This window comes from Conger conger, chromosome 3, assembly GCF_963514075.1.
Source record: "Conger conger chromosome 3, fConCon1.1, whole genome shotgun sequence".
Classification (NCBI taxonomy): Eukaryota; Metazoa; Chordata; class Actinopteri; order Anguilliformes; family Congridae; genus Conger; species Conger conger.
The window spans coordinates 77,174,045-77,200,258 of record NC_083762.1 but is presented as its reverse complement, the minus strand read 5'-3'; the positions used below and the strand labels follow the sequence as shown (position 1 = coordinate 77,200,258).

Genomic DNA, 26,214 nt, shown 5'->3' with positions numbered 1-26,214 from the left:
ATGGAGGGCCCGTGTGCTTGAAACATCACTTACTTCGGTGCAGTGAATTTACCGAAGGGGAGCCGTGGCAGCGGGTGGACTGTTGTTTACCGTAGCGCCGGTTTAACTGCTGACCTGTTCAGCACCTAATTAAGGCCGAGGGATGTGTGTGCCTCTCGCACACCGCTTAATATTTCTCCAGCAAGAGCTAGAGGCCTGTTAGCAGACGTTTCCAATGATAGCACGTTAAGGGCCTGATGTACCTGAAGGCCTTCAGCATGTGTATGACCAAAAACATCACCAACACTACGTTTACACTATTGGTTGTGTTCTTAGTTGTGTGTATGTGCTATAAGGTTTTGCTCCTACTAAAGTTTTTAGTACATCAGTACTAATGGCTCTGACTGGGGGATTGTGGAGGTCAGGGCAGGGGAGTGGGGAGGTTAGGCTGGGGGAGGTTTTGTTTTGAGGGGGGCGGGGGGTCTCTCACCAGCAGCAGGATCTGGGGGTGTCCGATCAGAGCCAAAGCGGTGGACAGCTTCCTGCGGGTCCCACAGCTGTAGCTCAGGCTGGTGTTGTGCCTGTGTGAGCCCAGCTCAAGCTTCTTCAGCAGGTAGTTCACCACCTAGAGGCAGGGAGGGGAATGACACAACTCAGCTGGGGAGAAGTCAGGGATCAGGACCCCAAAAAAGTGGGGGATGTTTTCTGGTCACATGATTAGTGGTGATTGATTTTAAAAAAAAAACAATAAAACACTTTCAAAATAGATATGTTTAAATGAGCACACAGCGTGTCATTTTTAAAGCACACCTCCATGTCTAGTAAAAGACAACACATTTTGTTTTACCATCAACACAGTATATGGTAAATACATCCATATTTTGTATAATTGTTACACAAAAGTCATAACCTTGACATGAAAATGTGTTGAAAGTAACACAAAAATTGTGTTGGACATCAGCACATCCTTTTTGAGAGTGAAATGGGCAATGCAGAGAGTGAGAGAACAGCACGGTCTATAGGGCAGCCAATACACAAATCCCCCCATACAGTTCCTATACCGTGATCCCATTTCCACACTTAACTCCCTCTGCTTCCCCGCCCCCATCTGAATAAACCTACAACATACAGATGGCAGACTGCCTGCTCTCCTTTAACAGAGAATAAAAATAACTGCCAGCACATCAGCGGCAGACACGTCCGCACTAGTGTACACAAAGAGACTCGAGACCTGAGTCATAATGCCTCACAACTGCGAGGCCAACGCGAAGCTGCACAACCACACGTTCCCGCCACCCGGCTGCAACACCGCACCGTCGCCAGGTGTTTACCGGTCGCCCGGCATCTCGACAGGATCTCCACTCTGCCTCTCTTGTTGCCTCGAAACAACGGGCCTCATTAAAAGTGAGAGGGAGTGCGACCAGAGAACATCTCTAATTTCCCTCCATTTTATCGTGAGCAGACAGATGGGCTAAATATAAACTTGTCCCTGCGAATTAACTAATGCTGATGTCATTCCCATTATCACCATCACCCTTATTATTCCATTTTGCTTCACAACAATGCCAGTAATGACGGCAATTAGCAGCGTCGCGGTAATCTCTTTGTCGGATTCGTATCTTCACAGTTGGGAGCTGCCAGCACTTAGCGTTGTCAGCAGTGCTGACGGTAATTGGAGGTAATGTTCCCCATTAAAAGCAAAACTCCTGGTAGAAGTGTGAGAGGGGAGCGAGATAAATTGGGGCGGGAACCGAAGATGATGGCACAAACGGCGGCTTCGACGATGCCATGTTTTTGTGCCGTGGCCTGGATGTGTGAAGAGACTTTTTAGAGTTTTAGAGGTCTTCTGCCGCCAGACTGATGGCATCAATACTTTGCCTCTCGAGTTTGCCCCAGAAAACAGCACGCGGAGAACCAGACAAAGGCTCGGTCGTCTAACCCTAAGCCCGTATCGTTCCCTACTACACTTTGCGGTATGAAAACGATATTGCGAGAATGTTAAGAGAATTCTGACGGCATCGTCATCACCCGTTGCGTATTCTCATCCGCTTGAAAGCGGTTTGGCGTTTTCAAAACGGGGCTCACGCCCGCCTTGGCAGCTCACCGCTGCAGCCCTGAGTCAATTTCGCCACGCTTTCTCACGTCACGGCGAAGGCTCCGGCTGTCGTAAGCCCCGGCTGCCGTTTCCAGATAAGTGTGGGCCTTCACCAGACGCACTGGCCCGGTAGAACATCCAGCCCCATCTCACCGTTAAGACCTATTTTTACACTGATTACGTCAAACTAAGATTAAGCACGCAGTATGTGAAAATGGAAGGCCTGATGTGACTAACACATCCAGTACGTAGGCCTAAATGTACATTGTCATACGGAGCCCCCCCCCTAGTCATCCCAGGTGAAACCCCCCCCCCCCCCCCCCCCTCAGTTTAGTAAACCATGCGCTCGGTTTGCCAACCTGTCCCCCCAGTTTCGCAATCCCTGTGTTCAGTTTGCCTTCGCAAAACCGAGGGTACGGATTGGCAAGCCGATATTTAATATCTATTACATTGCTGTTCGCAATTGCAGAAGGTCACGGTGGGGTGGCGCGTAGCCGGGATTCGCTAGCACGTGAACGGATTTCCCGGGGCGTGAAAAAAGCGGGCGCGGTCTCCCTCGTACCCGGCCCGTCTCCCTCCTGGAGATGCCCCGGATGCGGCAGTAGTAGTACAGGTGCTCCTCTCCGGTCAGGAGGTCGTCCAGCGCGTCCACCTGAGGGCAGTACCCGATGTTGATGCCCTCGTTCCTGCAGTCGATGAGGTCCACCATCCGTCTGCAGGGTCCCCACACACACACACACAAAGAGAGATTTTAAAGATAAGCTGAAATCAAAACCTTTCAGTTCTTCATGGGAAATGGCAAATGGGCTGCATTCACAAAGCACTTTTATCCAAAGCCCTTTACAATTACAATTGAGGCCTCCCATTCACTTATACACACAGACACAGACACAGACACAGACACAGACACAGACACAGACACAGACACAGACACAGACACAGACACAGACACAGACACACACACACACACACACACCACACACACAGACTAACGGCAACAGGCTGCCATCCAAGGCACCAACCCGCTCATTGGGAACAATTGGGGGTTAGCCATCTTGCTCAGGGACACTGCAACACACCCAGGGCAGGGGATTGAACCCTCCGACTGCCAGATGACTGTTCTTACCTACTGACCTATTGATCATTTTCCATCCACTTCCTGGAAAATGATTTGAATCTAGATTTTACATCATCGTGTACCAGTGGGCGTGTACGACGATCCCCGGCAATCAATATCCTTTCACACTGCGGCCCGTGAAAGGATCTTACTCCCCATTTGACATATTTCAGTCCAATCGACTCCCCGCCCCTTCAAAAGTCCCCCCGAAAGACTAGTTTCACTCGCATATACATCATATCGCAGAAGCTAGTGCTGCTCTAACTTTCAATCAATCATACTTCAATCATAATGTCGTCTGAAGCGTTGGAGAAACATATTTGGCAGGGCCAGTGTGGTCTTCACTGGTCCAAGTCCTCATTACATAACATTACATTACAAGGCATTCAGCAGACGCTCTTATCCAAAGCGACGTACAATGGAGGAGACTCTAAAGGATAAGACGTATTTACAGCTACCTATGAAAAGGTAGCTAGGAATCATGTTGTGATCCTTGTCATAATATTGCTACGCAGTGCTAGCGGGCATTAGAAAAGCTAAAAGATTTTCCTACAATGTCAAGCATATTCAACAGCAGTGTTCCGCCTTATCATTTCTTCCAGCTTCTATAGAGGCACACTAATGCATCCCAATGAGTAGAAGTGGTCATTCCAGTAAGCAAACGTCGATTGTCACATTTTCAAAAGCATAAGCGCCTGAAATTGGGGCACAGTAGAGCCCTGAACAGGATATGGGACATTTGTAAACCTGTGAAGGGTACAGGGTTGTGTGTTGGAGGCTACAGGCGCGGTCGCAGAGTGGTAAAGGGGTAGGACAGTGTTTGCGGGTGTGATATTAAGCTGTAGGGGTGTTGGTTTTCGGGGTAGGCGATCTCGTACCCGTCCCAGTCCCGGATCTGTGCCACGCCGTCAGTAGGGCTCACGTCTCCCGTCAGCATCTTGAAGGTGGTGGTTTTCCCAGCGCCGTTGACTCCCAAAAGCCCAAAACACTGGAGAGGAGACAGGGAGGGGTGAGTCCCGCAACCGCGTTACGCCCAGGCAGCATTCCAGCATGCCGGGGTCAAATACAGAATCGGCTTTCATTCAAATACTTTCCTACGCTTCACTGAACTGGTCTGGAGTACTGGGACCAATTAAATGCTCTCAAAATGTGCAAGCCCCGCCTCCTGGTCCTCATGGATGGCTCAATTGCACCAGGCGAGATCAATCACAATCAAAAGTACTTGAGTCCAAAGAAATTACGTACTGAATTTGACCTAGGTCTGCACTTCAGCTAAAAATGACAGTCTGAATGAACAGAGCTGTCTGAACCGGCGGATATGACACAATATGAATTACTATGAATAATTTAGTGGCGTAGAATCATGTGGTTCTGTCAGACGTTTGTATAAAGAAATACATTTATTATCGCGGGAACACTTTTTGTTGTGTCATTTTTCTATATAATAGATTAAATGGCTGCACTGCACTGTAACAGTGCAATGCCAAGGGGTTAGAAAATATAGAGCTTGACATCTTAAAACACCCCCGTCTGCAGATAGACCTAAATAATTCAAATGATGGATTCCCGCCGTGCAGTATTCTGTCGTGTACAAAGGCTATACGACCACATAACCGCCTGAAGTGCTGATGGACCCATCAGTGAAATGGGGCGGCTGTTATGATTCACTGGTGAAGAGATAAATCTTCCACCTCGGGTTTAATGAAGCAGTCACTTAAAACCCTAATATACCCAGGGGAGACCAAGAAAAACATATTGGAAGTACGAATCCCCTGATATCTCGTAAGTGACTCTCTACAAAAATCTATCGCAGTTAACATCCAGTGAGGAGTGCCTTTCTCCAGGCACAAGCCAGTCAAGTAAGAGCTCCAGCTCTCATGCTCCCTTTATGCCATCTTCAGTGGATCTTCGACACATTATGGGACTGTGGATAATGTGGAGTCACGATATTACAAAGAAGAGGGCCATTCTTTGGAGAATAATGCGATTGCAAGTTATTGTTTTGTCTATTGTGTGGAGATAAAATATACATCTCAAACACACATTACCCGCAATGTCAAGCACAGACAACAAAGAGTCAAGAAAGTGAAACAAAACAATGTCACTAGGAAAAGTAAAAGTCACAGATTGCAGAATGAAAGGAGTGTGTCCGATGCGCTCTCACCTCGCCCGCGGGGATGCCCACGGACAGCTGCTTGACCGCGTGCACCTTGCGGTTCAGGTGCTGGTACACCTTGCTGAGCTGGCTGACCTGCAGGAGGTCAGCGCTGGCCCCCCCGCTGACCACACGTTCCCGCTCCTCCACCACGTCCTCGTCCTCCGTCTCCGTCTCCACGCCCGCTTTCGGGACCGCTTTTCGACACACCAGCCTCCTGCGGAGCACGGGGACGCGGGCGGGATTACGTAGTTGTAATTGTGAATTAGGTCGTTGGTTAATTTAATGGTAAATGGTTGGCATTTATACCATATGAAACTGGAGAGCGTGTGAACCATAGACCATCTGAGTAAGCGCGTCTTCCAAACAAGTATCCAGGAACGCCACATGGTAAATCTTAATGGTAAATGGTCGGCATTTATATAGCGCCTTTATCCAAAGCGCTGTACAATTGATGCTTCTCATTCACCCATTATTACACACACTCACACGCCAATGGCGATTGGCTGCCATGCAAGGCCCCGACCAGCTCATCAGGAGCATTTGGGGGTTAGGTGTCTTGCTCAGGGACACTTCGACACAGCCCGGGCAGGGGATCGAACCGGCAACCCTCCTACTGCCAGACGACTGCTCTTACTGCCTGAGCCATGTTGCCCCAGTAGGTGAGAAACAATTAAATTACACAATCGTTTCGGATTTAAATACTTTTCTGTGCTTTACTGAGATTGTCTGGTGTATCAGGACCTATGAAGACTTTCGTGGATTGGATTTGGAAATTAGAATAGGACTAGAAATTGATTTGGTAACGGTAGTGGTTGTAGATATGTACTTCATATTTATTGAGTGTAGATATAATAACAAAGGAGGCTTTAGCTCTAAAATCTATTTTAGGGAAATAGATTTCAAAAAGTGCAAACCCCACCTTCTGGTGCTCTTGGTTGGCTCAATTGCACCAGGCAAGATCAGTCGAGCACAGAATTGCGTATCAAAAGAGTTGCGTATCTGACCCAGGTGTGCGGTGGCCTGAGGTCACCTGTAGACCCTACCCTGAGGGCACCTGCAGGCCCTACCTGAGGTCACCTGTAGACCCTACCCTGAGGTCACCTGTAGGCCCTACCCTGAGGTCACCTGTAGGCCCTACCCTGAGGGCACCTGCAGGCCCTACCTGAGTCTGCGGATCAGCCAGCGGTTGAGGAGCAGCCGCAGTGTGAAGCACAGCGCCCCCTGCAGGAACATGGACAGGAACATCCAGCCCAGGACGTCCAGGGCGAAGGGGTCCTTGTAGGCGTCCACGCCGTAGGCACTCAGAATCTGCACCTGCATGTTCACCCGTGCCAGCTCCATCAGTCCATTACCGAAGCTGAACTGCGGGAACACTAGGAACACGCAGCTTAGCATCCTGTACACCTCGTGTATGCTCTGTGAGAGAGAGAGAGAGAGAGAGAGAGAGAGAGGGGGAGAGAGGGGGGGAGAGAGAGAGGGAGAGAGGGGGGAGAGGGGGGAGAGAGAGGGGGGAGAGAGGGAGGAGAGAGGGAGGAGAGAGAGGGGGGAAAGAGAGAGAGGGAGAGAATGATTTCGTTTTTTTCAGATTGGGACCAAATCATAAGAAAAACATTACTGTAGGTCTTAACATCACCATTTGCCAGGTGTGAGATACCACTCCGAACTGACCCAAACTGGTTTACAGGCCCCTAATTGTTCTATGACATAAATCAGGCACTGTCGGTTTGAATTCACCAGCTGCAAGAGGTCTTGCGAGCATACTCTGCATTTCCATTCCCGTTGCCCAATCAGGTGGTTCCGTGTGTGAAGTCCCCACCACTTCACCCGCCCTCACCTCTTCCTGTTGGTTAAGTTGCCACAGGAAGTAGACCACGGCGGTGGAGATGATGGTGTTGACGCTGATGAACAGATTGATGCAGACATAACTGATGAACGCCATCTCGGCATCTTTGAAGACCCCCGACAGCAGGTACATCCAGGGGAACGTGGAGAAACTGAGAACAGACAGGCCAGAGGTCAGAGGTTATGGCAGGAAATGAAGAGAACTGACAATAATGATGGAACGAAGAGGTTTTCTTTTCTCCAAGGTAATTAGCTGCAAGATTAGTGCTACCGATTGGCCAGACTGTCTTCGCACCTGCCTCCCAGGTTAATGGGAGGGTGGGAAAAACCAGCAGTTCTCGGACCTGGAAAACTGTGACTTGATGTGACCTTGAGCTACACCATACCAGTCTCAAAAGACGAGGGAAAAGCAGAACTATCATTTCCCAACAAGCTATGACCAGGTTCTCATACAGCAGTGACCGCCACCATTCCCAGTCCTGCGGGGCCTTATTATCAGCAACCATTTCAGGTCCAAGAAACCAGGTGAGTTAAATGTGTACTTTGAGTAGCAACAAAAACAACAAAAACCAGCTCACCCTGCGGCCCACCAGAACCAGGAATGAAGTCATATGACATCCTTCCCGTACAACTTGACCCTCACAGAATACAGAATGTCTCCATCTTGCTTAAATTTGTGTTTAAGCAAGTGTTTAATCATCCAGCTTAAACTGAATCCAGGATAGCATGTCAGACTTTATCTATATATATTTTTTGCTTTCTTGTTTGAGTGAATTGAACCATTAAAACAGATGCACCTTTTTGCTGCAAATCCTAATCCACAATTCTGCACTGAAGATCATCATTGCAAGGGATTAGTCATCAAGCCATTCTGTCAATCATTCTTGATATTTTGGTTCTTGAAATAAAGACTGAACAGTCGAGGCACGCTATAAAGAATACTAGCATTATAGATACTGGTTTTCAAAGCGGGGACAGATTTAGCAACACAAAGAGGAATATGCCCTGCTCTTGCAAATCAAAGACATTGGTATTCGGAAACACTAATTCTTTATGGGTTTAATTAATCTAGGATGAATGGAACATGTAAACAAAATAACAAAACAGTATACAGAAAACAACGTCAGCGACAAAGAGGAAACAAAGCTAAGAAGCTTAAAGATGAACAGCTTCATCACGCAACGAGGCAAACTCATCCGTTTCCTTTCTTGTTTTATTCATTACTCTGGGTGATTGGGGTGCTGAGGTCAAGAGAAAAGATGTGTTTAAACAGAGACTGAGCGAGACAAGTGTGTGTGTGTGTGTGATGAGGGAGAGATAGAGGGAGAAGGGGAAAGACAGAGGACAGCATGTAAAATAATCAGTGTGTGTGCATGTCGTTCTGTATGTAAGGAGAGAGAAAGAGATAATTAATGTGTATTTGTGTCTGCATGTGGTTCTGTTTGAAAGAAGGGGAAGAGAGAGAGAGGGAAGGAGAGAGAGAGCAAGGGAGGGAAGGCAAGAGAGCAAAAGAGAGAGGGAATGAGTGAGACCGATTGAGAGAGAGAGCGAAGGAAGGAGAGAGAGAGATAGCGAGGGGGGTGAGAGAGAGGGAGAGGGGGGGAAAGAGAGAGAGAGGGGGAGAGAGTGATTTAGTTTTTTTCAGATTGGGACCACCAGGCTCAGAACAAAAGCGATGAAACACGCAGAGGTGAGGGCAGTGCGGAGCGGACAGCCCTGTGTGCGGGGTGGTTATTCATTGGGGAGATTTAGGCTGGGGGTTGATGAATGGGGGGGGGGTGACAGATGTGTTTCTGAGGAGCTGAAAGCCCCAGAGACTCTGAGCTCATTACACCTGCGGGAGAATCAGCACAGCGTCATCTTCCCATCACTGCCGACCTCCAGGCGCCATTACAAAAAAACCTCAACCGCATTTCTCACCAAACAAAAGGGTGCCTTTGACTGTTAATCTCTCTGACCTTCTCATATGTACGGGTGTGCATTCGCTCAGCTGAAAATCCCGGGCACACCCTAAAGAACTGTCACGCCACCCCTTAAGCACGGCAGAAATGTCCATTGACCGACAGCTTTCCGAAGGGATTACCGCATGTTGATGTTTGAAGAGTGAGAGGTCGGATTGCCACAGACAAAAATATGTAAAAAGGAGGTATAGGAACTTTGTGTGATGGAAAGGATCATTGTAGAGACACCGTTTAATCCTCCTGAGATCTGCCAGAAGGAGTCCAAGAACTTCCTCATTTCTTCATACATATTACAAGTGTCTGATGACAAAACATGTTGCAGTGAATAACAAGATAGTTTATTTTAATAACCTTCTCGTGAAGGTTTCGGCATAGTAAAACATACGACTGAAATCAAATATATGACTGCACTGCACTGGGGCTGCCCATCACCAATCACCACATTACTAAGGCCAGAGACTCATGCCCCGTATGGGGGACATAACTTAATGGAATTGCCAGGGATGCGGAGGATATGACGTGCATCTGCCATGTTGCTGAAGAAGTCCCAGCCCAGGTAAGCGGGATGTCGGGGGCGGCCTGTAGCGTAGTGGTTAAGGTAAAAGACTGGGACACGCAAGGTCGGTGGTTCCAATCCCGGTTTGGCTACAGTAAGATCCGCACAGCCGCTGGGCCCTTGAGCAAGGCCCTTAACCCTGCATTGCTCCAGGGGAGACTTGTCTCCTGCTTAGTCTAAACAACTGTATGTCGCTCTGGATAAGAGTGTCTGCCAAATGGCAATAATGTAATGTGATGTCACGGCACCTAAAGAGTGAGTTGTGTTACACACAGAGAAAGCTTTATGCAAGGTGAAGTTCTGGGTAAACTGAGTTTTGACGATATAAGTTTCCAGAATGACCGCTGAGGTGGTGCTGGGGTGTGTAAATGGTAAATGGACTGCATTTATATTGTGCTTTTTCCAGAAAATAAGATGAGGCTTTAGAATGGATGCCCTCCATTTGCACCCACACAGACTGCCATGCAGGGCGCCCACCATTCGTCAGGGGCGTTTGCAGGTTGGGTGGCTCGGGACACCGAGACACCCGGGGCTGGGGATCGAATCGGCAACCCTCTGACTGCCAGACGACTGCTCTACCTCACCTCCTCAGCCAATGAGTACTAACCCGAAGAGCACCAGCAGCAGCGCGACCGCGCCCAGGTTCTTCTGGCTGGTGAAGGCCGGCTGCTGGAACGCAGCGATCATGGCGATGGAGATCGTCACGGGAATCATGTACAGAGCCTGGAGAGAGAGAGAGAGAGACAGCATGAAGGACCACCCCTACACACACACACACACACACACACACACACACACATACCCCTACACCAGTGACTATTACACGCCACACACACACACACACACACACCAGTGACTATTACACGCCACACACACACCCCTACACCAGCGACTATTACACGCCACACACACACACACACACACACACACACACACACACCCCTACACCAGTGACTATTACACGCCACACATACACACACACCTACAGCAGTGACTATTCCACCGCCCCACCCACACACAAACACCCCTCATAACCCTCTGCATGCCATTGAGTGGAGGCATGTCAGATTACTAGCTGAAACAAGATGGAGGATGGTAAAGGATTTAAGAAGGGCGGTGACTAAGCAGAGATAGGCCATAGAATACCTACAAACTACAGGACTTTCAAAATTAAGTACAGGTATTGCAGTAGGTGCCAGGGAGAGTGTAGTCACCATGCACCACGCTGCAGTGGAAGTAAAGGGGATGCAGCTCACCATGTCGTAGAGGAAATTGACGGACCAGTAGAAGGGCTCCCCGATGCCAGAGATGTGCTGCAGTCCCTTGGAGCCGCTGTGGTGCTCCTGGACCTCGTAGATGACGAAGCTGGCCGTCATGATGGAGTAGCCCGTCAGGATGCAGAGCGCCACCAGGATGTAAACCAGACTCCGGATCCTGTCATCGACGGAACACAGAGAGAACCGGTGTCATCAAAATCCCACACTTCTCCCGCTGCCAGTACTGTCCAGCTACACGACAAGTGCTGCCCCAGATAACAGGCAGACGGACAGACATCTGTGCACAGACGGCGCACTCATACAGAGCAGACAGAGAGACACTCACACAGAGCAGACAGAGAGACACTCATACAGAGCAGACAGAGAGACACTCATACAGAGCAGACAGAGAGACACTCATACAGAGCAGACAGAGAGACACTCACACAGCAGACAGAGAGACACTCATACAGAGCAGACAGAGAGACACTCATACAGAGCAGACAGAGAGACACTCATACAGAGCAGACAGAGAGACACTCTACAGAGCAGACAGAGAGACACTCACAGAGCAGACAGAGAGACACTCATACAGAGCAGACAGAGAGACACTCACAGAGCAGACAGAGAGACACTCTACAGAGCAGACAGAGAGACACTCATACAGAGCAGACAGAGAGACACTCACAGAGCAGACAGAGAGACACTCTACAGAGCAGACAGAGAGACACTCATACAGAGCAGACAGAGATTGCGGTGGCTCTTACATGGCGTCCTCCTCCTGTGTCTGGCCAGGGTAAGGATGGCTGGACACAGAGATGGCTGCAGGGGACAGAATCACAAACAGATCATTTTAAGGTCACTTTTCAAAGGACAATGAGACGCTACACATGGATGTCCATGTCCTCAACATTTCTGGGGCAGAACTTCACATCCCAGAAAGACAGTGATTCATGTTTTATAGTCATGATAGAAACATGAAAATGCCAGTATCTTTCAACTGCATCTCTGATATGTGAGTATCAGGTGATTAGGAAGCCATTTCAAACATTCAAACCAGAATACATTAAACACCGGTGCTGCAGATTCATATGGGAGCATTTATTTGAATTTAAAAAAAGACATTGATTCCATTTAGCATTTTTTTGACGTGCCATTTTGCCATTTGTCCGTACACAAGTTTAAACTGACCAGCATCACACAATAATCCTCTGAGACCTATGTAATGTAATCCGCCCACTTATTTTCGCCTGACTTCATTCCACAGGCCACCTCTGCATAATTGCATTTCCCCCCCCCCCCAATGTCTTTATTGACTCTACAATCGTATTAATCTAACTGAGACGCAGAAAAACCAACACAGCCACTAACCCCGTGTGTCAAGATAAGACCGGGGCACAATGCAATTTCAGAAGTGGAACTCCTTCGTAAACAGCTCTGTTTTGCCTTAACCCAGGGCCATGAGTAAGCAGGCTTTCATTCACATCAATCACTACACCAACTGATTCCAGTAATTAACCAGTGAGCCAGAGAGGAGAGAACTAACGAGTGAAATCAGCTGCTTAAGCGATTGGTTGGAATGGAAACCTATTATAAATTCTAAATTCTATCGGTTGCTTTCCATCACCAGCAGTGATTGTGACATCAGCATTAGAACGCCGAGTTGAGAACATTCTAAGATCGCGTATCTGTGATCTCACACCTTAAAAGGGTTTAAACAGGAGGATGCGGTATCACAAGTCAAACACCGGACTGAGCCTCCCACCATGCCAATGAGGTCCTCTACAGAGGGGACACTGAGAAATAGGGGTCAGGGCTTTGCACTCTTTCAGTGGAATTGCACTTGGTATTGGGGAGATTGCACTTGTGACCCGAAGGACAAATACGTGAACACACTGCATGCAATCTTGCCCAAACGATTCTGCTCGTCTGTATCTAACTGGTTTAATCCACCTTGAATCAGTCTGATGCAGTGTGGTGCAGATATATATGAGTAGAGACTAAATGGGTCCTAGGCTGTACTGAATCCTGGAGCAGTGCGTTTATAGTACTTTATGACAGGTGGTGGATATAAAACCGGACCAGGCATTTGCCCTGCATGGGCTTACCGCCCATGGCCAGCAGGTGGCAGTAGAGAGGGGCAGTGTGGCTCACCGTATTGCTCTGCTTCCTTGTCACTCGGGAGGTTGGAGCGCAGGATGAAGTTGTTGAGGCTGTTCAGGTAAGCAGGCATGGTGTGGTGTCCCTCTGGGTTATACCACACCTGAGAACAGACACACACACACACACACACACACACACACACACACACACACACACACACACACACAAAAACACACACACAAACACAAACATACCCATATGTCAGAAACTCTGCTATAAAATGTACAAGCACTCATACAGTATATACTATTTTATTCTCATCTTAAAATACCACAGAAAACTGTAATGGCAACATCAATAAAACAGAAGTAAATCTGTTATAAAGTTATAAAGATTAAAAAACAAAAAAACAAACAGCAACAACAGCAAAAATGAAGTTTTACCAACAGTGTTCTTATATTCTGTTCCTACTGTGCCAGTACTGTGGAAGGTACCGGGCACAGAAAACAGCTGCACCAATCATTTCATTTCATTTGGCTGATGCTTTTATCCAAAGCAACTTACAGTTGATTAGACTAAGCAGGAGACAATCCTCCCCCGGAGCAACGCAGGGTTAAGGGCCTTGCTCAAGGGCCCAACGGCTGAGCGGATCTTATTGTGGCTACACCGGGGATCGAACCACCGACCGTGCGGGTCCCAATCATGTACCTTAACCACTACGCTACAGGCCTCCCCAGCCGTAACACCCCGAGTGAACGAGTTACCTTGCTCAGAGTTCTGTTGTCTGGCACATCCAACAGGTCCATTTTCAGGTTGGTGGGGAGGGGCAATCCAAAGTCAAAGCCCCCATATCTGCAACCCAAACGTTTGCAGGTGAAACCATCCACCATTTCACCGATATCACCACAACGTCAGACCGCACCAGGCGCATGGCAAACAAGACACACTGCAGCACTAGCTGTCTGTTTAGATCCAGTACACACAAACGTAATGACCAAGCCTCAATGCTGAGTACAACAGCTATTTGAACACAGTAAAAACACTGGGCCTTTTAAGTTCAAATAGAAGTAATTATTTACACTGTATGCCACCAGTAAAGAGCATCACTTTCTCTTTTCAATTTTATAGAAAATGGGACATCAGAGCTGATATAATGCCAGAAATAAAGTATGAAAAAAAGGTACAAAAGCATGTTGCAGGCACATTACATTGTACCCCTTGCCATTGGATTAATAATTAATTTGTACCTTTTTTGTTTATACAAGGTACAGATTATACAATTACACACTGGTCTATTTCTACCCAAAAGAACAGTATTGTACCAGATTGTGGCAGACTTAGAAAATGATTGATTGATGATGATTTATAAAAAATACTGAAAATACAGTAGACGAATGTCCCTCTACTGTACCCTTACTTCTGAGTGTACCCGGTACAGAACGGGCGGATATTCTCCCTCTCACCTGTTCCGGATGAAGCCATTGGCTGTGGCCAGCAGGTAGTTCTCGATGTTGATGCCCGTCAGGTTATAGACAATCTGGGAGGACGGGGCCTTCTGGTGGGGGGGCTGGTACTCATTTTTGGGGCAGACCTGAGACCCAGAAATAGCCAATGAGTGTACATCTCAAAACTTAATCAAGCACGTACATGTACATGCACATGCACACATGCACACACAAAGGTATGATACAAAAAGACCTGCAGAGATGCAGCTAAACATTCCACTGCGTCAGTCAACTCCTTAAACCTAAGTCTGGGGCATTCTCACCATTAAGACAGGAGTTACTCTGGCTATTAGATAGATTAGATAATCGCATAAATAAGTAGGTGTACAGGTGTTCCTAATAAAGTAATTCCTACAGTTTTTAGCTTTATCTCTAAAACAAATGTGGAGTACAGAGATCAGTCATGAACGCGATTTCATTAAATCCACTTGCAGACATTTTCAAAAGGACATGAGAAGCAGCGGATTTTAACTGGAACCACACCCGAGAACATCAGAACAGGGCCGTAGGGGTTAAGAGCAGTTAAAAATGAGACATTTCTACTCTAATCTGAGCCAGCATTTTATATCCTGTTCCCAGAGGGCTGTAGTCCCCTGCTGAAAAAAAAGCTGAAGCTAAGTTTTGAAACAGCTGGTAGCTGGTCATTTCAAGCTGGTCATAGCTGGATTTTACACCAGATTTACATAATCACTGTCTTCATTAAACCACCGGAAGCAGCACCTTCTGGTAACTGTTAGCCTTTGAAAGAACTCTAAGTACACAGTTTAAAACCTCAGCCTTGCTAAATTTACTTCTGGTCACACTGCACTCACATATCACACAACCACACTCTTCAGTTCCTTCTTCATTCACAAGGGCTCCTCAATTCGGGACAGGATATATTCTTATTGAACCCCGTGGGGTAATGTGTCCTCTGCATTTGACCCATACTAGCTATTAGGAGCAGTGGGCATCCACAGTGCAGCACCCGGGGAGCAATGTGGGGTTATGGGCCCAACAGCTGTGCGGATCAATTATTGTGGCTAGACCGGGATTCGAACCACCGACCTTGCGGCTTTGCGGCTCCCAGTCATGTACCTTAACCACTACGCTACAGGCCGCCCTTAAACAGCGAAATAAGGTGAATTTCTACTCAAACTTCACTCCCGTCTGTGGTGCAGACTCCACATTCCTGGGACACTTCTGCCCACTTGTGGGTGTCAGGGAGCGGGAGACGGAGGGGTGCCTGAATAGTCAGCTATATTATCGCCAACACACAACACAAATAAAACCAAATATAGACTCACTCACCTGTTCAGTTTTGCTGCACTGGCAGGGTTTAAATGCCAACGGACCGTTTGCACTCGACCTGCCGTCAGATTGCGCTTTTCTCGGACACACCCTGAAGGCACATTCGTTCAGTTAGACGCTTTTACAAACCGAAGGTATATGTATTACCCATTTATTATATTTATCAATATCTGCACATGCTTGCTAGGTGGTGCAAAGAACTACTTTACAACATTTCCAAGTGTTGTCATTACTGGTATACAACCCATTACTGTAAGCTTTAATCTACCCAGTAACGTGTTTAGAGAATACAGATGCTCTTTCCAAAAATGAGTGAACCAGTAAAGTGATGTATTTTATATGCATGCTGTATGTCATTATAGCGCTGAGTGGAAGCTAGGGTGAAGAAAGAGAGTGTGAGAGACAGAGAGAGATGGGAATAGGGAATATGCAGAGGGTGGCGGGGAGAGAGAGAGAGAGAGATAGAGAAAGGGCAGTATTTGTTCTTTAATAGGGTTTTCGGATCTTTTGCGTGTCTGGCACAGACGCCCACTCAAATCCGCTATCTGTGGAGTGGCAGAAGTTCAGCGAGAGAAAGGCAAACATTTCTCTTCACGAGCCAAACTCAAGAATAGCCATGAACTTATTACAGTATAAGAAGTCATCGCAGTCTATCTCTCATTTACAATAACCATTACATTGCAATGGCATTTGGCAGACACTCTTATCCAGAGCGACGGACAGTTGATTAGACTAAGCAGGAGACAATCCTCCCCAGGTGACTACACCAGGGATCGAGCCGCCGACCTTGCGGGTCCCAGTCACGGACCTTAACCACTATGCTCCAGGCCGCCCTTTGGGCCCCCTCCGTCCCAGCATTAGGGGCGCTATACTCACGCCTCGCCTCCCCCATCCAGGCAGGTGTTGTCCAGTCCGGGGAAGGACATCATGATGTCGGCCAGGCGGCTGGAGTTGGCATTCGCATTGCTGTCAACAAGAGGGCAGCCTGTAAGTGCCACGCACACACTCACACGACTTCAGCGCTACTGTACGGCACCCGCATAACACGGACACTTCCCTATTCCACCAAAATGGACAGATTTTGGTGGAAATTTTTTTTTTTTTTTTAAAGGTCCCGTAATTTAATTGCTAATGGACCGGACACTTTAATAAACCACTCGTCAAAAAGCAACAAATGAGATGATTTTGTTTAGGAAATACTATATTGATACCGAATCACTAAACTACCTAAACAGTTTGCATGGGAGAAAACTCCAGGGGTCAAAGAGAAAAAGTCCTGCCAAGTGTTTTTTCCACTCACAAACTCATACTACGGATTTCACAAATTAGTTCTACCTTCTGGCTGAAGAATTGTGCTAATTAGAAAATCCAGGTGGTTGGAACAGAATGCGGGAAAGGATTTTTTACTTTCCGAACCTGGATTCATCACCTCTGACAATTTGTGATCAAATTGAGGCATGTTGGAGGACACGCGGTTCCCGCAATGCATTGCGCAGCGCGAGCAAACGTCTATGGTGGCTGACCTGAAGAAGGAGAACTGATTGCCGGTGCGGTAGAGTGCCGGGGAGAGCGCCATCTTGGGAAAGTACTGCAGGTCGTTCTTGATGGAACCCAGGCCCATGGCGGCGATGACAAACAGGACGGGCAGTAGGACCTGGGAGAGAAGCCCCTTCCAGTCCCGCCGCGAGTGGTGTACCCTCTTTATCAACATGGCCGCCACCTGCTGGCCAAACAGCGCCAAGCCACGGACGGTGGAGGACCCCGTCAGAGCTGGGGGGAGAACAGGGGAAGAGGAGGTGAGGCATTTTAAAAGCAACCAAAATGACTGAGAGGGCCTTTAAAGACGAGCTAAAATGGAGGATAGAGCAGCACTAGCTCCCGCAGTATGATGCAAGTGAAATGGATCCTTCAGGCTGAAATTTAGAAAGGCAGGGAGTTGAGTTTGAGATTGAACTGATTGGTGTCCTCTGGAGTGGGGGTGAGTGTGGAGGTGAGATATGAGACATACACACACACACACACACACACACACACACATCACTTACTTTCTTTGTCTCCAGTGACGCTTCCTTCCTCAGGCAGGCTGTCCCTAGAGGCGGTGAGGTCCACTACGGAGTCAGCCTGGGGTCCTGTCAGCTGACCTCCAGCTTCCGTCTCCTCCCGCGTCAGCTGGAGAAAGACCTGGAGAGACATACACCCAGCTCACACCCTGCACTCCTGACAGGGCTATATGTGTGTGTGTGTGTGTGTGCGCGTGTGTGTGAGTGTGCATGAGTGTGTGTGTGTGTGTGTGTGTGTGTGTGTGTGTGTGTGTGTGTATTTGTGCATGAGTGTGTGTGTGTGTGTGTGTATGGGCATGTGCGTGTGCATGTGTGTGTCTGTGTGTGTGTGTCTGTGTGTGTGTGTCTGTGTGTGTGCGTGAGTATGTGTGTGTCTGTGCGTGTGCGTGAGTATGTGTGGGTGTGTGTGTCTGTGCGTGTGCGCGTGCGTGTGTCTGTGCGTGTGCGTGAGTGTGTGTGTGTGACTGTGTTTGTGAGTGTGTGTATCAGTGCGTGTGTGTGCACATCTCCCAGATCTTACCTCCTCCAGGGTGGTGTCTGAGATCCCGTAGCAGCCCAGCTGCAGGGCCTCCAGGTTCTGGTCCAGGCCGGTCAGCAGGGTGTGGTAGGCCTCGGCGTTGTGTGAGCCAAAGGGGGGCAGGGAGTAAACCACATCTCCCACATCCCCCTCCTTCAAACGTGCCCCCGGCAGGTGAGCCTGGATGAAGGCCTTCACCTCCTCGCCATCAAACCGCATTTGTGACCCAGGAGCCTGGATCTGGTCGGGGAGGAGAAGGAGAGAGACGGGTTCGGAAGCGGGCCTGGGTTCAAACAGTATTTGTTTTGGATTCAAATACTCTCCTGCACTTGACTGCCCTGGTGTAGCATCCAGCTTGAAATGACCCGTTTCAATACACAGCCTGAGCTGCTCAAACCAAGTTGAGTATGGAGCTGGACTGAACTGGTCAACCAGCTACCAGCTCTTTTTCAAAACCTAGCTTGAGCTGTTTTCGTTTTTCAGCAGGGTAAGCTTGCCCGGCGTATTGTCCAAATGAAAACATTACATTACATTAAATAAATGGCATTTGGCAGACCCTCTTATCCAGAGCGACGTACAACAAAGTGCCAGAACACCTCTAGAAGTGTACACCCTGCCCGTCTGCTCCTCCTTGCCAGCCCAAATGCACCAGGCAAGATCCACAGAGCACAGAAAAGCATTTGAATCCAAAATAAAATACTATATGAACTCAGGTCTGTTCAGAAGCGAGTTCTGATCATCTTCCAGCTAACCCTTTGTTGACTTTTTTTCCCCCAGAATCCAACAGGAGAACGAGGGCAGTGATCAGAATTAAATTAAGATTGGAAAAAGGGGAAGGCATCACAGAAAGAGATGGATGAATAATAGAATAACAGAAAGTGAGAGATAAACCTATTGAGGCTAAAGGTGCAAGACTGTCAAACATTACAGGGTAAAGCATTTTTTGTGCTGAGTATCTTATCTTAAGACACATATGCTGAGAGAACAATAACAGCAGAAAGAAATGAATGCCTCCAGACTCCATTCAAACCTGGACACCTTGAATGTATTTAAAAGTTGCCTGAACTTTTATACATTCCTGTTTTCATATTTTTCTGTTAAGTGACTTTGTGGAAGTTAATCTGTCAAAAGCATTACACAATTATAACCAAACTGAACTGAATAGCATAGAATTGAATGCATTGAATGACTTGAACTGAACTGAACTGAATTGGAAATATGACTGGGTGATAAAGAAATTTGTAAACTGTTAAAATAAACAAAGAAAAGTCTGAATAAGCAGAAGCAGGTGGTTTGGCAAAAGTCACCAAGAGTGACCAAGAGCAACCAATACTCACCAAGACTCACCAAGAGACACCAAGAGACACCAACAGTGACCAAGACTCACCAAGAGTCACCAAGACTCACCAGTCTACAAGAGTGACCAAGAGTGACCAAGACTCACCAAGAGTGACCAAGAGTGACCAAGAGCAACCAATACTCACCAAGACTCACCAAGAGACACCAAAAGTCACCAAGAGACACCAAGAGTGACCAAGAGCGACCAATACTCACCAAGACTCACCAAGAGACACCAATAGTGACCAAGACTCACCAAGAGACACCAAGACTCTACAAGAGTCACCAACAGTCTACAAGAGTCACCAACAGACACCAACAGACACCAAGAGTGCGCAAGGGTGCGCAAGAGTGAGCAAGAGTGTGCAAGAGTGTGCAAGAGTGTGCAAGAGTGAACAAGAGTGAACAAGTGTGCAAGAATGGGCAGGATAGATCCATGTACCTTCTTGGTGAGGGTGAGGTTGTAGCCTTGGGCCAGCCTGTCTTTGAGGTAGAACGGGGAGCCGCAGCATTTCAGCCCCCCCCTCTCCAGGAAGGCGATGCGGTCACTCAGAACCTCCGCTTCGTCCAGGTGATGGGTGGACAGGATGATGGTACGGTCTGCAAACACACACACACAACACGTCAAAACTTTAAAACATCACACAACACATCAGCTCTACAGACAAAACATCACAACACCAGCTCTACAGACAAAACGTCACAACATCACACTGACGGCGATTGGTTGCCAAGCAAGGCGCCGACCAGCTCGTCAGGAGCATTTGGGGGTTAGGTGTCTTGCTCAAGGACACTTCAACACTGCCCGGGCGAGGGATTGAACCAGCAGCCCTCCAACTGCCAGACAACTGCTCTTACTGCCTGAGCCATGTCGCCCCCAACAACATCAGCTCTACAGACAAAATGTCACTCAACACATCAGCTCTACACACACAAAATCAGCTAGACACACACTAAATATCAAAACCTCACACGACATCAGCTCTACACACAAAACATCACACAACACATTAACTCTACACACACAACACCAGCTAGACACACACTAAATATCAAAACCTCACACAACATCAGCTCTACAGTCAAAACATCACACGACACATCAGCTCTACAGACAAAACATCAGCTCTACAGACAACACATCACAACATCAGCTCTACAGACAAAACAGCACACAATATCAGCTAGACACACACAAAATATCTAAACATCACACAATATCAGCTATACACACACAAAATATCAAAACATCACACATCAGCTATACACACACAACATATCAAAACATCACACAACATCAGCTCTAGACACACAAAACATCAAAACATCACACTACACCAGGGGCCTGTTCCACAAAGCAGGATTCCAGGATAATTCCACAAAGAAAAACCCAGAAGTTTCAACTTTTTACTTCAGTCCAAGTTATAGATTTGGATGGGGTCCAGGGTTTTGCTCCAGTGTAGTCATCTGGCTAACTCGGTAATCCTACTTTGTGGAACAGATGCCAGCTCTACACGCACACACAAAATGGCAAAACATCGAACCATCAAACAACATCAGCTATAGACACACAAATTCAGAACATCAAGAACCCGGCACTTGTTTTCAAATTAGCTCCCACAGAAAGATCTCAGGCACAGCCATCTCTGGCATGAAAAATAATTCAAATTCAGAAACATATCTGCAAATGCACATCGATAACAATCACTTATTACTGCCCCCCCCCCACCCCCCATCCTCTTCACTCAAGCAATACTGCACGTACCTGGAGGAAATCAATTCCCAGCTCATTAACTTGGGAACGAATGGCGGTGTGCGTGATAAGAAAAGGGCGAGACTCATTAAGGTTACAGAAATAATTTAAAGTTAGCGAATCAGTGAAAATCTCTGCATCCAGCCGCCCGCCTGTCCAATATTCAGGGAGCGGAATTAGCCAAAGCTGAAAGCTGCATGCATGCTGGGTTTTTTGCTCCGACCGGGGGGGGCCCTAACGACCTAATTAGCCCCAGATTTACCGAACAGCGAAGCCGCTCTTCGCTAAACGCAGACAAGCCCACCGATAGGGGAGTCCAAAATGAAAAGTATCAGTCTGGATCCCGGCCAGCCTGTCGCATGTGGACACAGTCTCCCCCATCTCCCCCTCCCCGCCCTTGATAAACAGCCTGATGCCTAAAACAGCAGTTTCACGCATCAGTCAGGGGCGGCTTAAATCACAGCTCAAATCAGCATTTTGTGAGGGGGTGACGGCAGGCCAGCCAGCTGAAGGTGTTCCTCGTGAGCGCAGTAGCGCTGCCCCACAGAGAGGAATGGAGAGCTGACCACAGCCAGAAGCACGGCAGGTTGCCGGGTAACTGGTCAGAAAACCACTCAGGGGGGTGAGTCGCCAGGGCAACGCCTCTGTGTAACTGCCTGCACTAGCTCTGCAGTCTCCCGGTCCAATCATTGCACAGCTTACTGTCCTCTGGTCCAATCACTACACAGTTTACCGCACCTCTAGTCCAATCACTGCATAGTTTACAGTCCTCTGGTCCAATTACTGCTCAGCCTGGGAAGCTGTAGCTGGCTAAATACGTTTTGGAGGGTGGGTGTTTTAGCTTGTAAGTGGCTATTTCAGTGATGAGATAGGACATTACACTATAACATTACAAGCACTAGATACACAGACACTCTTAACCAGAGCAAGGTACAGTACAGTAGCATTACTCTGAGAATATAAACCCCAACTACACATTCCACATTGGGAAACAAAATGAAGGGAATAATGCAATCACGAAAACATTAACTTCCATGTCTTTTGGTAATTGCACCAGTGTAAATGTGAGTGGCAATATACAGTTACACTTGTTAATATACAGACCATGAACTGTAATTCATTAAACTTTTCAAGCCAGTCAGGTGAACACAAACGCAGTGTCCACCCCCTGCTGAAAAAAAACAGCTCAAGCTAGGCTTTGAAAACGGCTGGCAGCTGGTTGACCAGTTCAGACCAGCTCTCAGCTTGACTTGGTTTAACCAGTTCAAGCTATGTTTTGAAACAGAGAAGCTACCAACCCTAGCTGATTGACCAGCTAGACCAGCTTATGATCAGCTTGGCCATCCTAGTTGACCAGCCCATACCCAGCTAGACCAGCTTTATGACCAGCTTGGTCATGCTGGTTGACCAGCTCATACCCAGCTAGACCAGCTTTATGACCAGCTTGACCATGCTGGTTGACCAGCCCATACCCAGCTAGACCAGCTTTATGACCAGCTTGACCATGCTGGTTGACCAGCCCATACCCAGCTAGACCAGCTTTATGACCAGCTTGGTCATGCTGGTTGACCAGCTCATACCCAGCTAGAGCAGCTTCATGACCAGCCTGAATTTTAAAGCAGGTCAAGCTAGCATAGCTGGATTTTAATGTTTTTGAGGTGTCCATCATTTAGCCATTTCGGCCAGGACTCCCTTGAAAAAAAAAAAAGAGATGAAAATCTCCATGGGACTCTTTCCTGGTGAAATAAAGGTTAAAGTAAAAAATAAAATCAGCGACCTTTCTTGTGCTGGATGACGATGTCCCAGATGCTGCGTCTGGAGCAGGGGTCCACCCCCGTGGTGGGCTCGTCCAGGACCACCAGACGAGACCCCCCGATGAAGGCGATGGAGATGGAGAGCTTCCTCTTCATGCCGCCGGACAGAGTGCCCACCCGCTTGTGCCGATGGGCGTACATCCCGGTCTCCTGGAGGATTCTGGGAAATCCGGCACAAAGCGATTAGCAAGGAAGGAGGGGGGGTCAATACTCAATATGTGGCCAACATAGCATTTCAGTCATATATTGGAATATATATAATGGAGGTTGTTTTTTGTGTAGACAAGAAACCGTTATCGAGGTGACATTTGAAATCCTGGCCGATGTTTAGTCACACAAATAACTACAAATATTCAAAATCATTCTGAATTCCTTCTCAGAACATATTTTTTTTTTGCCCCAAGGTCAGTGTGCCAAGGGCTACCATGCTGCTGAAACAGTGTCTGAAACGGCTTACGGGCATACTGTTGAGTATATTGAGTAGAGTTGAGTTCCCTGGATAAGAAGTTGGGAACATTTTCTCTAAATTAAGTGTACTTCAATTCCCCGTATGACATCCTTATTTCCAGGATTTATATGTATTCACACTTTATTATTTAGGAAGTGCCACAGAGGGGTCCGATAAATCAAGAGAAGAGGAGGAAACGATCACAGTACCATTGGAAAATAGTATGGTGGCTATTTTTCACATACTGCCCATCAGATACTAAAACAGGTACACTAAACAGTAGGCAGTATGCTCAGTAGACAGTCCTAATTTTGAGGACACAGTAGCTAGGAGGCCGCTTCGTACACTGCCCCATTCCCGCTGTACCCCGTAGTGTGTAGTGCACTCACTTGCGGACTTCGTGCTGCAGTTCCGCCTGTGTCCAGTGGGGGGCCTTGATCTGCCCGTACAGCAGCAGGTGCTCCTTGGTGGTCAGGTGGTCGAAGTGGACGTCGTACTGCATGCAGACCCCCAGGTCCCTGCGGATCTCGCTGATGTTGGTCTGCATGTCCCTCCCGTAGACCTCGATGGACCCGGAGGTAGGCCCAAACAGGCCGGTGAGAAGGGACCTGCACACAGACAACAGCACAGTGTTCACACACAGACATCACCCACAGACAACACTGTGTCATTCACAGACGCCAAGGACACAGCACATCACCCACAGACAACACTGTGTCATTCACAGACATCAAGGACTCAGCACTTCACCAACAGACAACACTGTCATTCACAGACTCCAAGTGATCATTTACACCAAACGACATGCATGTCAGGTTAAGTACAGTGTACTCCTACCACCTCCTGAGACCAAGGCCCTGGCCTTCTGCACTGTGTCTGCCCACAAACGTTCCTGTGTTTCAAAAAACCCTGTCGTATCAAAAGGTATTATTTTGTAATATAAAAAAAGACTTTACGTGCTGTACAATGCCACCAGCACAGGCCAGGGCTGGTACAGCAGAGAGAGAGAGAGAGAGCGCCCTCACATGGTGGTGGTCTTCCCTGCGCCGTTGTGGCCCAGCAGGGCGGTGGCGTGGCCCTCGTAGAACGACACGGTGAGGTTCTGGACCGCGGCCCGGGTCCCGTACGTCTTGGTCAGGCCTTGGAGAGCGACCCCTACTGGCAGCCCGAGGAACTCCTCCTCCACCTGGGAGGGGAAGCCACTATCGTCTGAGGGAGGGAGGGAGGGAGAGAGGGAGAGAGAAAGGGAGAGAGAGGGAGAGAGAGGGAGAGAGAGGGAGAGAGACACTGAGCCCCTGTCGAAATGACGCACCAACCTTAAGCAGGGCAGCCTGTAGCCAGTCATCTAATCAACTGTAAGTCACTTTGGATGAAAGTGTCAGCTAAATGACAATTTTGTTTTTATCATAATATTTACGAAAAGTCAGCAAAACATTTTTCCAAAGAGTGCACTGATTATTATCAGCCACCGGGGGACGGTGAGAAGGCTGCAGAAGCCACGATGGTTACCTCGGTCTTGGTCGATGTCTTTGGGGAAGCCTCCCGGGTTCTTCTGCACGCCCCACCCCTTTTCCTCCGCCCCTTTGCCGCAGCACCCGAAGAGGTCCGCCCAGAAAGAGGGCATCACGGGGAAGTACCAGGGCACCGCGATGCCGTAGTTTCCTGGCACAGGAAGCACAGACCGTTAAGCCTGATCCCTGCTTGACCCGGCGGCCTCCACCCGCACCGTACTCTCCAGAACCACCGTTACAGACCCTCCACTAGCACCGGAATCTCCAGAACCGCCGTTACAGACCCTCCACTAGCACCGGAATCTCCAGAACCACTGTACGGAACCTCTACCAGCACTAGAATCTCCAGAACCACTGTACGGAACCTCTACCAGCACTAGAATCTCCAGAACCACTGTACGGAACCTCTACCAGCACTAGAATCTCCAGAACCAACGTACGGAACCTCTACCAGCACTAGAATCTCCAGAACCACCGTACGGAACCTCTACCAGCACTAGAATCTCCAGAACCAACGTACGGAACCTCTACCAGCACTAGAATCTCCAGAACCACCGTACGGAACCTCTACCAGCACTAGAATCTCCAGAACCACCGTACAGAACCTCTACCAGCACTAGAATCTCCAGAACCACCGTACAGAACCTCTACCAGCAACGTAATCTCCGGAAACCACTGTACAGACCCTCCGTACGGATGCCGGATGAAGCATGAATCAGGCTTTACACTTCCTGCAGTTCATTCACAACTAAAACCTCAGCCAGACCTGGGTTCAAATATGATTTCTTTTGGATGCAACTACTTTTCAAGTACTTACTCAAATCCTCCAGGCAAGATCAACAGAGCACAGAAAAGTATTTTAATGCAAAACAAATGCTATTAGAATCCTGGTCTGGCATCAGCCAGGTCCA

At 48.1% G+C, this 26,214-nt stretch overlaps 1 protein-coding gene across 1 annotated transcript in view; it reads right to left on the bottom strand.

Moving 5' to 3' along the window:
- The window catches only part of LOC133125220 (glucosylceramide transporter ABCA12-like), a 69,978-nt gene that overhangs the window by 6,502 nt on the left and 37,262 nt on the right, over positions 1–26,214 (bottom strand). Inside the window, exons 30-51 of the mRNA XM_061236975.1 lie at positions 25,302–25,454; positions 24,818–25,001; positions 24,182–24,400; positions 23,308–23,504; positions 20,220–20,377; positions 18,443–18,679; positions 17,908–18,043; positions 17,386–17,632; positions 16,739–16,828; positions 15,863–15,953; positions 14,531–14,658; positions 13,832–13,919; positions 13,119–13,227; positions 11,732–11,786; positions 10,965–11,142; positions 10,316–10,431; positions 7,184–7,343; positions 6,512–6,765; positions 5,356–5,563; positions 4,070–4,179; positions 2,637–2,787; positions 470–604 (exon numbers count right to left, since the gene is read on the bottom strand). Of these exons, the coding sequence (XP_061092959.1) occupies positions 470–604; positions 2,637–2,787; positions 4,070–4,179; positions 5,356–5,563; positions 6,512–6,765; positions 7,184–7,343; positions 10,316–10,431; positions 10,965–11,142; positions 11,732–11,786; positions 13,119–13,227; positions 13,832–13,919; positions 14,531–14,658; positions 15,863–15,953; positions 16,739–16,828; positions 17,386–17,632; positions 17,908–18,043; positions 18,443–18,679; positions 20,220–20,377; positions 23,308–23,504; positions 24,182–24,400; positions 24,818–25,001; positions 25,302–25,454 (3,404 nt within the window). The remainder of the gene's footprint in view (positions 1–469; positions 605–2,636; positions 2,788–4,069; positions 4,180–5,355; positions 5,564–6,511; positions 6,766–7,183; positions 7,344–10,315; positions 10,432–10,964; positions 11,143–11,731; positions 11,787–13,118; positions 13,228–13,831; positions 13,920–14,530; positions 14,659–15,862; positions 15,954–16,738; positions 16,829–17,385; positions 17,633–17,907; positions 18,044–18,442; positions 18,680–20,219; positions 20,378–23,307; positions 23,505–24,181; positions 24,401–24,817; positions 25,002–25,301; positions 25,455–26,214) is intronic.